The sequence below is a fragment of the Gymnoscopelus braueri genome (assembly GCF_963280865.1).
Source record: "Gymnoscopelus braueri genome assembly, chromosome: 2".
In the NCBI taxonomy this organism is placed as follows: domain Eukaryota; kingdom Metazoa; phylum Chordata; class Actinopteri; order Myctophiformes; family Myctophidae; genus Gymnoscopelus; species Gymnoscopelus braueri.
In genome coordinates this window covers 7,731,053-7,746,273 of record NC_137604.1, presented here as the reverse complement: position 1 = coordinate 7,746,273, position 15,221 = coordinate 7,731,053, and the positions used below count along the sequence as shown (strand labels likewise).

At 41.6% G+C, this 15,221-nt stretch overlaps 1 protein-coding gene across 1 annotated transcript; it reads left to right on the top strand.

Annotated features, from left to right (window-relative positions):
* The first annotated feature begins 1,680 nt into the window (after positions 1–1,680).
* Positions 1,681–14,941, top strand: polr3f (polymerase (RNA) III (DNA directed) polypeptide F). The gene is made up of 9 exons (XM_080455913.1): positions 1,681–1,840; positions 4,942–5,059; positions 6,489–6,556; positions 7,256–7,323; positions 8,358–8,470; positions 8,974–9,117; positions 11,616–11,723; positions 13,540–13,731; positions 14,665–14,941. Exons 1-9 carry the CDS (start codon positions 1,779–1,781, stop codon positions 14,740–14,742), a joined length of 951 nt encoding a protein of 316 aa, XP_080312039.1. The 5' UTR covers positions 1,681–1,778; the 3' UTR covers positions 14,743–14,941.
* The last annotated feature ends 280 nt before the right edge of the window (positions 14,942–15,221 follow it).

The following is a 15,221-nucleotide window of genomic DNA, read 5'->3' as shown; positions in this document are numbered from 1 at the left end:
CTTGAGTAAATGTACTGAGTTACTTTACACCACTGGTAGTAAGTAATCTGTGCACAGGAGTTAAAAATGTCTCACCAACAAAGTAATGGGCGAAACAAATCAAGTAAACACACTGTCAAGTAAATAATATGATGGAAAGAGTTACAAAAGACAACATCCATATTAATTGACAATTACAATAAACAAAACTTCACAAAGAACAGCACAGCTTAAATGTTATTGTAATATAACGAAGATAAAATGAAATGGATTACTGTACTTACTATGCTCCTCTGTCCCTGCTTGGAGCCGTTTGCATCATGGTCTCCATAGCAACCGGTCTGGAGCCCATCGACCGGACGGATCGCCCTGTTGTGATTGGCTTGTTGTTGTCAAGGGAGACGGACGAGGAGCTACTTGTAAACCAATGACAGGTAACTAGTTATGGGTTTAGCTCAGTGGTGGAAAGTAACTAAGTACATGTACTCAAGTACTGGACTTATGTACAAATTTAAGGATGTTTTACTTTACTGGATTATATTAAATTTTCACTACTTTTACTTCTACTCCACTACGTCTCAGAGGCAAATATAGTACTTTTACTCGACTACAATTATTAGAAAACTAGTTAGTTAAGTTTTCTAAATAATTGTATGGAGTAAAAGTATAACATCTGAGATGTAGTGCCTACTGTAGAAGTAAAAGTACTGAAAATTGGAAATACTCCAGTAAAGTTAAAATACATCAAAATTGTACTTTAGTACTATTAACTGCTATAATAAAACACATATTATTTATATGTATATTCATATAAACACAAAAAACAACACTTATTGCGTGATGTAACTGTTACATCACGCAATAAGGTGTTTTTGAGTGCATCATGTTATAACATGATGCACGTAACGTTACGTTATTGTATTACAACAGAAGACGTTACAACACGCTTGTTGATACGAGAAACGGTTACACCGGAATCGGTAACACGTCTGAGTTTGTGACTCCTCGTCCGCGCGTCGCCGTGGAGTCCCACAATTCGATAGGTCCTTACTGTCGATGTAACACAGAAGTTGACTTTTTTTTTTATCAGGCAGTTTTTTCGGTCGCTCGGCCGGCTGAGGCGGCTCGCCATTGGATAGCCCTGAATCATGACAGTCATGGCGCAACTTCTTCCTGGTTTTGGACATTTCTTCATGTACAACCCGTACATCTACATAAACGTTCAAATTTCAAATATAAAGTCCTGACCCTACGGCCATGGATGTAAAAATGTAAAACGCTTTGGTCTAAGTACCCGTATCTTTCGTATTGCTCAATAAAAAGCCTTTTAATCTGATTGGCGGCCATCTTCTCATAGAGTTATAATGTATCAGAGTGCAATACACCTCTCAACCGATAAGGTCGCATAATTGAAAGCATATGAGGACATTTTAAGAAAATGGCCACCAATCGGATTAAAATGCTTTTTTATTGAACAATACGGAATATACGGGTACTTAAACTAAAGCGTTTCAACTTAATACATCCATGGCCGTGGGGTAAGCACTTTATATTTGAAATATGAACGTTTTATGTAGATGTAGGGATTGTAAAAAAAAAAAGAAATATCCAAAACCAGGAACAAGTTGCGCCATGACGCGTGTGACAGACGAGCGTCATGTGAACCACGGCCAGCCATTGGATAACTGTTGAGGACCCTGAGCAGAGAGCAGCATCTCTCATGCTGCATTGCTGCTCAGATAGACAGAGTTTAAACATCTTTAACTCGCTTAAACTTTAACATTTTCATCGCATTCACAATGACAGACGTCAAGGTGAAGCAGGAGTCTAATGGCCCCGACGTGGCGGAGATAGAGAACAGGTGGGTTCCATGTTTTAACCCTATTATGGCTGGTTCGTGTTATAAACGAAGCTAACGGTGGCTAAAGGCTAGCGACGCGTTGGTTTGTTTACCTTTTTACTCCATCATGTAGATCAGTGGTTCTCAAACCTTTTTCATGTCAAGGACCCCCAGATTGACATTTATTAGCCCGCGGACCCCCATTTGAAAATATATGCCAGGGACCCCCATAAGAAGTTGTTTTTACGGCTCTATAGCAGTGATTCTCAACCATTTGAATTTCAAGGACCCCCTGTTTGACATGCATTAAGGCTGAGGACCCCCTTTTCATGGCATTTCTATCTCTGGGACCCCAATTTATATTGTAAAATTGATGTAGACCTGTAAGGGTCCATTTGGTTCCATGTGTACACTCTCAGAGTTACAGACCCATAAGGGTCCATTTGGTTCCTAATCTATTTTACCCAGGACCCCACTTTGAGAGCCTATGATGTAGAAGATATGGAACATGTCTTCAATCAGGGGTTCTTAAACATGTTCATATAAGGACCCCCGACGTAGATGTGTATTTGGCTGCGAACGAACCCCCCCATCTGAAAAGATCTGGTGCCAGGGAATCAGGGACCCCCATAAGAGAAGATGTATGTTGTTGAAAATAGCTGATCTACAAGCTCACAACGTGTGTGAGCTTGTAGATCAGCTATTTTCCAATAGCCTAATAGTATAAGTATACAATAGGGTAGCCATGGTTCACATGACGCTCGTCTGTCACATGTCATGATATGACGGTCATGTTTCAGGGCTAACAATAGGGATAAAGTGGTTAAACGTATTTTGATGCTTTACTCATTTGTTGGGGGAGTGTGGACCCCTTGGAACCCCCTCTCAAGGACCCCTGCGGGTCCCCGGACCCCACGTTGAGAACCATGTAGATTATGAAAACATTAAAATGTCTGTGGGTGTTTTTTTCCAGTCTCTCCTCTGCAATGTCAGAATAACAATCAGCTTTATTGTCACATCACAGGTTTTACAGAGGTAAAAAAGTGGGTGAAATTCGTTTTCGTTTATTAGTTCTATCGTATTGTTATTTGTCTATATCAGTGGTTCTCAAACTTTTTCATGTCAAGGACCCCCAAAATGATATGTATTTGGCCGCGGACCCCCATCTCAAAATATTTTGTTCCAGGGACCCCCCAGAAGCAAAGCTTTGAGTTACAAAAAAAAACATATATTCAAAGATTTGCACAAATTTAAGATTTTTCTAAAATAGCAGATCTACAAGCTCATAGCACGGCACTCGGTGCCGCGCTATGAGCTTGTATATCTGCTATTTTTGAATAGTCAAAGTATAAAAGGTTAAAATTATTCTGATGCTATATTTACACATTTTGCTGGGGACCCCCTGGAACCCCCTCAAGTACCCCTGGGGGTCCCCAGACCCCACTTTGAGAACCAATGGTCTATGATGTCTATGATAGTCACTGATAATCTATCTATGCATCTAGACTGAGTTTAATGATCATGATCATTAATTCTGATCATAAATGTAATCCTTAACTGGCTGTGGGTGATGTCTCATGTTGGCATAAAGCGCATCGTTATAATTTTAATGACACATCATACAGAATGATCTAGACCAGTGGTTCTCAAACGTTTTCATGTCAAGGACCCCCAAATTGATAAATATTTGGCCGCGGACCCCCATCTGAAAATATGTCATGCCAAGGACCCCCAGAAGCAAAGATTTATGTTAAAAATGTTGACTAATGTTCAAGATTTCTGAAAAATAGCAGATCTACAAGCTCAAAGCGCGGCACTCGGTGCCGCGCTATGAGCTTGTAGATCTGCTATTTTTGAATAGCCAAAGTATATAGGTTAAAGTGGTTAAAATGATTGTGATGCTATATTAAATAGTTTTGCTGGGGACCCCCTGGTTTGCTGGGGGTCCCTGGGGGGGTTCTAGTGATCGGAAAACAATAGATCTAGAATATGTTGTCATGTCATATTTTAGGAGCTCCAGATTTCATTTCCTAATTGATAGATCGCCCTCCTTATCCAAATGAATTAAAACTACAGTCAGAAAGTCAACAGTTGTATGGTAAATGGTGCATTCTAAAGTTTATATACAATACTGTGGCCTCTCTCCAAAGCGCTTTATACAATGTGCATTACATTCACCCATTCACACACCCAAACAATAGTTACAATACAATGTATCATCCTGCTCACCGGGAGCAGGTTAGGGGGAGTTTAATAGTGTTGCTCAAGAACACTTTGTCACAGCCGGGGATCGAACCAGGAACCTTTATATTTCCAGGATGAACGCTCTACCTCCTGAGCCACTGCCGCCCCTACTGTATGTTGCTATACCATTGAGCTGCACAGAGCCAGTCATTTCTCTAATAACGTAGTGTGTGTGTGTGTGTGTGTGTGTGTGTGTGTGTGTGTATATACTTGTATTATAGTAGAATTTGGGAAATAGACATTTTGAGGAGCGTTTTTCCTGGTCCTCACAAGAGAAAAGGTTGTTTTAGGGCATTTGTTCTCAAAGTGGGGTCCGGGGGTCCTTGGGGGCGGGGGGGGGGGGGTTCCAAAGGGTCCCCAGCAAAAGGTGTTAATGTAGCATCACAATAATTGTAACCACTTGAACCTTTTATATTTTGGCTATTCAAAAATAGCAGATCTACAAGGTCATTCGAGTGCCACGTTATGACCTTGTAGATCTGCTATTTTTGAAAAATCGTGAATATTTGTGCAAACCTTTGAGTATATATATTTTTAAAGCGAACATTTGTAACGCAAAGCTTTGCTTCTGGGGGGTCCCTGGAACAAAGTGTTTTTGAGATGGGGGTCCGCGGCCAAATACTTATCATTTTGGGGGTCCTTGACATGAAAATGTTTGAGAACCACTGTTTTAGGGGGGTTTTAGGGGGTTAGGGTTGGTGATCTGCCTGATTGATGCATTATGTGCCATGTTGTACACTGAAAATAGCCAATTGAATCTTGTAGATTGGCCTTTTTTGGCTTAAATTTTGAGCTCACAAAATTGTTTTTCTACATTTTTGATGTACTCACAAGTTGTGTGTGTGTGTGTGTGTGTGCGTGTGTGTGTGTGTGTGCAGGATAAAGGACCTGTGTCAGCAGTTTCCTCACGGCATCACAGACCAGGTGATCCAGAACGACATGCCTCACCTGGCTCCCCAGCAGAGGGCGATGGTGATCAACAGACTGCTGTCGCTGGTCAGTCGCTCTAATCCTCCTGTAGACCTTAATCATCCTGACATCACCACAGCCAAACATGTGTTACCGGGTAGATTACGCCCGGCAGCGTGGCATTGGAGCAGTATTATTTATTAACCTTAATTCTGGAAGAACAGGGCACCTGATATTGTTATTGACTATTAGAAATACATGTCTATTATTTTGTTCTAAATATCCACAGGTTGACAAACTAGCAAATGTTCTGGACACTTTATTTTATATTGAGTAAATATCCATAGACATTCTACCCAGAAATACCGCCCTACTCGTTTGTTTACAAACATTGTGATCTGGTTTATATGATGCACAGATTTCACTAAGCACATGTGAAAAAGGGCTGATATCGAGATATCTAAAAAAGTTTTCACTTCCACTTGGGGCTGCACAAATTAATCAATATTTAATCTCAATCATGATTTTGGCTTCCCATTAAATGAATATGATTGACTGATGTAGACATTTAACTCATTGAGTGCCCGAATTATTTCTGGCTATTTCTGGCCAGTACGATTATTTATTTTTTTCTTTCTTCAAAGTAAAAAAAAAAGTGCTTAGGAAGCGAGATACAGCCTTTTTCAGTTATAAGTTAAACAAGGAGTGGATGGAGCTGCAAATCTTCAGATAATGATATCTTGGGTTCTTTTTTAAAAAAAAATCAAAAACACGTGAAACACGTGATTGGCACTCAATGAGTTAAAATGCTTGCTCCAGGCGCTCGGGTGGAGCAGTGGTTACGTGCCTGCCCACCGCGGAGGTTGTGGGTTGGAATCGTACCGATGCTGAGCATCAGTACAAACACAATTGGCCCGTGTTTGGGGGAGGTAAGCCGGGCGGGGAGGGTGATATTTGTCACTGCACGTACGCCTGCGGACTGGGGTGGCGGGAGGAGTAGGACGAAGGCTCTACGTACATTTTTGAAAGAATCGCAAATCTACAAGTTGGTAGATCTGCTGTTCTTGAATAGCCAAAGTATAAAATAATGCTTTTTCAGCTAAAATGAATTATTGAACACAGAAAGGAAGTTTAAGAGAATACCTGATAATTCTGAGACATATTGGTCCTCATTTATCAATGGAACGTACTGTATACACCTGCGTACTGTAGCTCCGATTGGAGGAATCGCCTCACGACAGGGCTCACACGTGATTTTTCAAGCGGTCGTATCCTGCCAATCGCAGCGTAAGAATGGTGTCGGGTGTCGATCCGCAAGTATTTCGACATGAAGAAGCGGAAGACGGCCAAGAAGAGATACCCTACCAATGTATAATGTACAAACTATCAGCAGTAATGTCGACGTACATCTTTGGTCAGTGAATGGAGATTATTGACAGTGGATATGAGGCACATACCGGTCAGAAAAGCCATAAATCCTCTTACTTACAGTATGTGTGCATGTGTGTGTTTTCAGGGTCAGCTGGACCTGCTCAGGAACAGCACTGGACTCATGTACCGCATGAAGGACGCGCAGACAGCCAGGTGAAAGCTGACTCATTATATCATTAACACTGTCAAACTAAGCTAGTGGATATTCAGCCGTTGGACGATCTACAGCATTTCATTTAGTTGAGGCATATTTCATTTATTAATGTTTTCACCAGTGGTGGAAAGTAACTAAGTACATGTACTCAAGTACTGCACTTAAGTACAATTTTGAGGTATTTGTACTTTACTTGAGTGTTTCCAATTTCCAATACTTTTACTTCTACTCCACTACATCTCAGAGGCAAATATTGTACTTTTACTCCACTACATTTATTTGAAAACTTTTTTTTTTTTTTACTAGTTTTTTTTACTAGTTACTGCAGATATAAATTATTACATTATAAAACATACATAAACCACTTTAACCCTATTTTATACCTAGGCTATTTGAAAATAGCCGATCTACAAGCTCACAACGCGTTGCATCGCGACGCGTTGTGAGCTTGTAGATCTGCTATTTTCAAACATTTCATTAGTTTTACTTTTGGTACTTTAAGTACATTTTTTGATACCAATACTTTTGTACTTTTACTCAAGTAAATTTTGAACATCAGTACTTCTACATTGCAGTATTGATACTTTTACTTCAGTAAAACATTTGAGTTATTTTTCCGCCACTGGTTTTCACATTGTAAACGATAACATGTATGAGTATGTATGTATGCCTTACTGGCTTTGTGTTGTCTCTCCCAGTAAGATGAAAGGTTCTGACAACCAGGAGAAACTGGTTTACCAGGTCATAGAGGACGCAGGAAACAAAGGTAGGAGGACCTGCACACACACACGTCCATTACATAATACACCGCATCCTACCGCGGGGTGGTCTTTTACCATGTGTTTGTGTGTTAGGCATCTGGAGCAGGGACATGGGATGGTTTTATTTTTTACCCCTTGTTTTTGTTGTAGGCCAGTGGTTCTCAACCTTTTCAGACCGTGACCCCCCCCCCCTCCAAAATAATCATATTTGAACTGGGGACCACCCCACCCTGACAAGCACTTGGAATTGTAGGATATTGTGGAATAATAGCAGATCTACAAGCTTACAACACCTCACGTTGGGAGGCGTTGTGAGCTTGTAGATCGTCTATTTTCACAATTTTTGCAACCTTCTTATATTATTTGACAATTTGGCCAACGTTTGACCAGTTTCCATAGTATAGGTTGATTACTTTTGATACAGTAATGGTCTTTTTTTCTTTGTTTTTTGTTTGAAGTATTAAACGGTCTTAAAAGTCCTTAAATTGTCACTTGACTATCATCTAGCGACACCCCCCCCCCCCCAAAAAAAATTACGTTTACCCTGTAACTGTGTTGTAGGCATCTGGAGCAGGGACATGGGGTGTTTTTTTTACCCTGTAACTGTGTTGTAGGCATCTGGAGCAGGGACATTGGGTGTTTTTTTTACCCTGTAACTGTGTTGTAGGCATCTGGAGCAGGGACATGGGGTGTTTTTTTAACCCTGTAACTGTGTTGTAGGCATCTGGAGCAGGGACATGGGGTGTTTTTTTTACCCTGTAACTGTGTTGTAGGCATCTGGAGTAGGGACATGGGGTGTTTTTTTAACCCTGTAACTGTGTTGTAGGCATCTGGAGCAGGGACATGGGGTGTTTTTTTTTACCCTGTAACTGTGTTGTAGGCATCTGGAGCAGGGACATGGGGTGTTTTTTTTACCCTGTAACTGTGTTGTAGGCATCTGGAGCAGGGACATGGGGTGTTTTCTTTACCCTGTAACTGTGTTGTAGGCATCTGGAGCAGGGACATGGGGTGTTTTTTTTACCCTGTAACTGTGTTGTAGGCATCTGGAGCAGGGACATCCGTTTTAAGAGCAACCTCCCTCTGACTGAGATCAACAAGATCCTCAAGAACCTGGAGAGCAAGAAACTCATCAAAGCCGTCAAATCTGTGGCTGTGAGTCCACCGGTTTCTACTAAAGCCACCGTCCTATAATTACAGTATCTGAAATATATGGTGCAAAATATGACACCTGTAGGTAGAGCTGGGTAATATGGACAAAATCAAATATCACAATATTTTCGACCAAATACCTTGATATCGTTATTGTGATGAAAATGCTGTATTGTGACGATAATATAAACATTCTTTTAAAATGTTCAAACATTAAAACAAATTTTCCATAGTAGACGGATCTACATGCTCAGTTAGCGTTTGTGTTATCTTTCACTGGTAGTAACGCATTACAGTAAAGTGATGTCATCTTTCTTACCTGACCGTTTTAGATGGTCTGTTATTTACATTTATACATTTAGTTATCAGATAGGAATTACTGGTGATTATTTATGGAATGTTTTTTTGTAGATAATTTGTGAACGCACCAATAGTCATCTGCACAATATCACTATTGAGGTAATTGGTAAAACATTTTTTTAATATATATATTTTTAATCTTCCAGGCGTCTAAGAAGAAAGTGTACATGCTGTACAACATCCAGCCGGACCGCTCGGTGACCGGAGGAGCCTGGTACAGCGACCAGGACTTTGAGTCAGAGTTCGTGGAGGTCCTCAACCAGCAGTGTTTCAAGTTCCTACAGAGCAAGGTGACGTTTGACACTCATTTGGTGCGAGGAGTCCATTGTAAACTGGAGGCTAACAGTGTGCCAGCAGATGTCTTTATGTCTGTTTGTCCCGTAACCATGTATGGGTATTAGAGATGCGCGGATGGCCTCTCATGTCACCCGAATCCGCATGTACAAATGAATTATCCGCCCGTTATCCAACCGCAATAATTATATTGTCCAATTTAAATATCCGCACCAACCGTTTTTCCCGTATGTCAAAATATTATTATTTTCTGGTATTCCCCGTTAGTTTTAGTATTAGTTGTGCGATGTGATCACAAAATGCATTGATTTAGCCTATGGAATGTCGGTGCGTCTTTTTTCTTTTTTTTAAACCGGTGCTGCGCTGAACATACAGAGCGCACTGCTCTGCTGCGCTGAACATACAGACTCTGTGCGGCATCCAACATACAGGCATCCAACATACATGCGGCATCCAACATATAGAGCGCACTGCTCTGCTGCGCAGCAGAGCAGCACCGGTTTAAAAAAAAGAAAAAAGACGCACCGACATTCCATAGGCTAAATCAATGCATTTTGTGATCACATCGCACAGAGGCTGCTCTACACACTCACACAGACACAAGCACGCAGAGATTTAGCTATTTTATGGATCTCCATCTCTAATGGGTATATATGTCACAGGGAAAATGGCATTCCAGGGAAATTGACAGGGGAGCGCTTGTTTTATAGGCACGGGGCTGTGCTGCGAGGCGGGGCTTTGATGCGAGGACGACGACCAGAACAACAACATACTAACCAGGAAGCTCCGCTAGGGGAACGCTGAAAATAAAATGGATAATATGAGAGAAATACTCAAGTAAAGTACGAATACCTCAAAATTGTACTTGAGTAAATCTACTTTGTTACTTTGCACCACTAGTACAAGCCTCAGTGGCGCACTTCGATAATCATTGGACTCCCCACCCACTACCACTGGGAGCCGGGGTTTGACTCCAGCTTGGGACATTACTTTTTCAAACAACCGCGGACTACTTTTTTTTCGCTGATAAAGTATAGTTTTCGACCATGACGGAAGGCGCTCCGACTTAGCAGACCTTGAGGCAGAGGAGTCGCGCCCGAGCGCCTCCAGGCGCGAGTGCCCGCGACGACCTGCCGATGGTCTGCTAGTCGACTTAAGCGCCGTCCGAGTTATGTACCGATAGGCACAGAATCGTAAATGATGTTGTGTGGGGACTGCGTTTGCCCCAAGTGCCACTCACTGCACTAACATAGCCCACCAGGCCCGCCCCCTGGAGTGTGTGTGTGTGTGTGTGTGTGTGTGTGTGTGTGTGTGTATGTGTGTGTACACGCGCGCGTGTGCGCATGCGTGTGTGCGTGCTGGTTTGTGCATGCGTGCGTGTGTGGTGTGGGGCTCATGTCTGGCTTGCATTGCCCTCTAGCGTTGATTCTACAGAATTGCATGAGGGGCATGAAAACAAGCGTACCCCTTTCAATTTCCCTGGAATGCCATTTTCCCTGTAACATATACAACTAGGGTTGGGATCCTTGAGGATTTTAACGATTCCTGTTCCTTAACTCTTTAACTGCCAGAGTAATAGTGTAATCATGTCACGCCACTGCCAGCGAAAACGAGTGATTTTACTGTACCTTTGAAAAATTTTGGAACATTTTCCGTGATCACCGTCCTCACGGCGATCGCCTCATTACACGCGGGGGAGGGGGGGGCGGGGAACTGTCCAGTCGCGGTAATCCATTCCATTAGTTATGGCCAGTGGAATGTGGCTTGTTTTTGCCAAAAACAACAGAAAGCAGAGAAAATGTTACTTTTGTAAAACACTACACGAAACCAGCTTCATTTTGTTGTGATCACGTAATTTCTGGGTCTACTCTTCTTCAGTGATCCAGGGATCATTCACAGGCTGCGGAACAGCGAAAAAAGCTGAATTTGATGAATACAAATTCAAATAGACTCTTCCAAGTCTGTAACTCTGAGAGTGTACAAATGGACCCTTACAGGTCTGTAACTCTGAGAGTGTACAAATGGAACCAAATGGACCTGTAAAGGGTCCATTTGGTTCCATCTGTTGTACACCCATCTGTATAGCAGACGTGAAGTCCACATACCAGCTTTGACCAAGCCCCCATAACAGTGAAGCTGCCGTCGCCTGGTGGTCAAATCTGGGATTACAAGACTTTCGCATTTAAAACGCCTGCTCGCTGCTCAAGTCTTCCGCATCTGAGCACCAAAATGTGGTACTTCCGGGTGCTTCATGCGCTGGGTGAGCAACTTCATTTAAATGAATAGGTTGGGGGCGGGGGCGTCCGTTCTCTAGATATATTATAACTCTTTGGCTTTGACAGTGTGATAAAACCGGTTCCTGAAACGGTTCCAAATGTGATGGAACCGGTTCAGATTCCTTAATGTTGGATCCTGTTCCTCCAGTTCCGGATCCCAACCCTACATACAACAGATTGGGCTTAACGGTTGTTCTTTGTTGTGTGTCCCCTGGCAGGCGGAGGTAGCGAGGGACAGCAAGCAGAGTCCCATGGTGCAGAGGAACAGCTCCTTCGCCACGTCACACGAAGTGTGGAAGTACATCTGTGAACTGGGCATCAGCAAGGTGGGTGACTGATGCATACTGACATGATATGACAGCCACTCAGCAGACTGAGATGCAGAGTCAGTTCCTTTAGTACTGCTGGTTTTCTGTCCTCCAACATGATCATTGTTGCCAGGTTTTGCGAGAGAAACAAGCAACCAGGTCTATGAAAACAACATATATTGATTGAATACCTTATTAGCAGTTTGCAAAAAAAAAAGCACAGGAAAGTACAGTTCAATACATGGTCTGCTAAGAGGATTTTAATTGCAATATTTCACACTCTAGAGAGTCTCTTAGAGAGAGTCTCTAGAGTGTGAAATATTGCACTTTGCCTCAGCCTGCAATAAAACGGTAGTCAATTCATGATCATTTCTCATCTCCAAACTTTTTATACTTAAAGGAGAATTCCGGACAAATTAAGTGTTATCTTTCATGTCTCGTTACTCACCTAGCGACGTAAAAAGTGGCGTTCTTTTTTTCCATATATTCCCCTGTCGTCATTTTTTAAACACCCTCCGTTGTTATAATGGGAGCGCGAGGGTTAGTGAAGTTCGTCTATTATAACCGACGCAATGTTATTTTTTTCTCTACTACGATTCATTGTAGAGTCTCATGATAGTCAAACATGCGCTGAAAATTCCTGCGAGCCTGCTGTTAATGGCGAACGATTTAACACTGGATGCTTGTTTCTTTCCAGAACCTGGCAACTCGTGACTATCATGAGACTCTACAATGAATCGTAGTAGAGAAAAAAATAACATTGCGTCGGTTATAATAGACGAACTTCACTAACCCTCGCGCTCCCATTATAACAACGGAGGGTGTTTAAAAAATGACGACAGGGGAATATATGGAAAAAAAGAACGCCACTTTTTACGTCGCTAGGTGAGTAACGAGACATGAAAGATAACACTTAATTTGTCCGGAATTCTCCTTTAACTCATTGGCCGCCATTATCGCATTAATGTGATCTAATAAATAGCGCGCCTGGCCGCCAGGATCGCATTAATGCGATCTATGGTCTTTATTGATCTTTATGCTCTGATCACGCTATTCTGTTATGAATCAGGCTAAGTTTCAGGTTCCACTTACTTCAACCACCACTGCATCCGGTTTAATGACTTGGGTTCCGTTTCCGGTTTTACATTTTTCCCCCCAGTCATTTTCGACCATAATAGGGAAACAAACGGTTTTTCACACGCTATGAAAAACGATCGGAGACCTCCCCTCCTATAATCTATGGTCTGGGTGACGAACAGTCATCCCCGTTGTGTATCGCATCGTAATTTTCGCCGATCACAGAATCTGAGACATTTCACTTCCGGTTCATGTGTTTCACTGTGTGAGTGGGTCTGGGAGGGGGCGAGTGTGTCAGCGAGCCGATCAAGCTTGGTGTGTGCTGCTCTCTAGTGGTGGAACGATCAAAACGATTCAACTGTCCAGCTACACTTTCTATATGTGAATTAAATAACAAAATAACGAAACAAAAAAACACGAAAATCGCTGGCAAGGGCTGCTATGAACGAGGTTTTAACTCTGGCAGTCAATGAGTTAATATACAATGTCAATGTTGTGTAAGAAGACTGCTACAGTAACACAATAAATAGAAGAATTTATGGATTTGACGTGATCGGTAATATCGGGATCGACAGATGATACTGCTTCCAGTGATCGGTGATCGGCCCCAAAAATCTTAATTGGAGCATCTCTAGATTAAAACATTTGAGATGACTAAAATGTGACTTAAACTTCATTGAATTGTATTCAAAAGACAATGACTAAAACTAAATCAAAAAGATCTGCTGTCATAATGAACACTCCCTCTGTTGACCAGGTGGACTTGTCTATGGAGGACATCGAGACCATCCTGAACACGCTGATCTACGACGGCAAGGTGGAGATGACCATCATCGCCGCCAAGGAGGGGACGGTGGGCAGCGTGGACGGACAGATGAAGCTCTACCGAGGGGTCAACCCCATCATTCAGCCCACAGGACTGGTCAAAGTGCCCTGTGGACTCTGTCCGGTAAACATCTATCAGTCCATCTGTCAGTCAATCAATACATCTATTTATCTATCAGTCAGTCAATTGATTGATTGACTGATTGAATACTTTAATTAGAAAGACATGGTAACAGTACATGGAAGTACAAGTCAATCAATCACAGATATCCAAATGAAACCCAATTATTATTTTCTTAGCGATTTATTATTATGCAGAATGTCCCGTTTCAAGTTTTCAAATGTATAAAAATCTTTTGAAAATAGCAGATTTACAAGCTCACGACGCATTGTGAGCTTGTAGATCTGCTATTTTCAAATGGCCGAAATGTATATACCGGGTAAGGCTGGTTAATGTATGTTTTGTAATAATAATCTAAATCTACAAAGTAACTAAAGTTTTCAAATAATTGTAGTGGAGTACAAGTATAATATTTGTCTCTGAGATGTAGTGGAGTAGAAGTAAAAGTACTGAAATTTGGAAATACTCAAATAAAGTAAAAATACCTCATTTTACTTAACACATTCACCGCCAAAGTTTATTCATAATAAAATCACCCACTGCCAGGGTTTTTAATCATTTTTTTATAGAAACAATGTGAATTATTTGTCCGTTTATTTTTTATAGCTCCTAATTCGTTAGGGTTATAAATGTATACTCAAAAATCTGAGAAACATTTTAGGAATTCAAAAACAAAATAAAAAAAAATAATTAAAAGGGGAGAATTCTCCCCTTTGGCGGTAAACACCATTGACTGAAAAGGGGAGAATTCTCCCCTTTCCTTTGGCGGTGAGTGTGTACAGTACTTGAGTAAATGTACTTAATTACTTTACACCACTGTCTGTTGTTAATCTATTATTTCATTAAATTGTAGACTTGTTTTTATAATCGATCAGTAATAAATTAGCTGCTGCACCCCTGGAACAAATGGTCATTATTTTGCTTGTCGTCCTGCAGGTGTTTGATGACTGCCACGTGGGGGGTGAGATCTCTCCATCCAACTGTATCTACATGACAGAGTGGCTGGACTTCTGACCTCCACACTGACCTCCACACCCCCCCACCCTCCCACCCTCCCTGACGTTTTCTCTATGATGAAAACCTTTAAAACGTGTGGCTTTGTTTTCTGTTGTTGATCCATGCTCCACGATGTACGTTTATTTTGTATTTATCTCCAGGGTCTGATAAATGTTCCTCCAGACCCTGCAAAATATAAGTAAGGTGGCACTCAAAATGTGTTTCCAGTTTTCATTTATGTTCAATTATAACAGTGGTTTTCAACCTTTTTTCATGCCAAGGACCCCTGAATTGACATACATTTGGCCACGGACCCCCATCTGAAAATGTTTTGTGCCAGGGACCACCCAGAAGCAAAGATATGCACACATTTTCAAGATTTTTCAAAAATAGCCGATCTACAAGCTCATAGCGCGGCACTCAGTGCCGCGCTATGAGCTTGTAGATCGGCTATTTTTGAATAACCCAAAGCTAAGTGGTTAACAATGATTGTGACG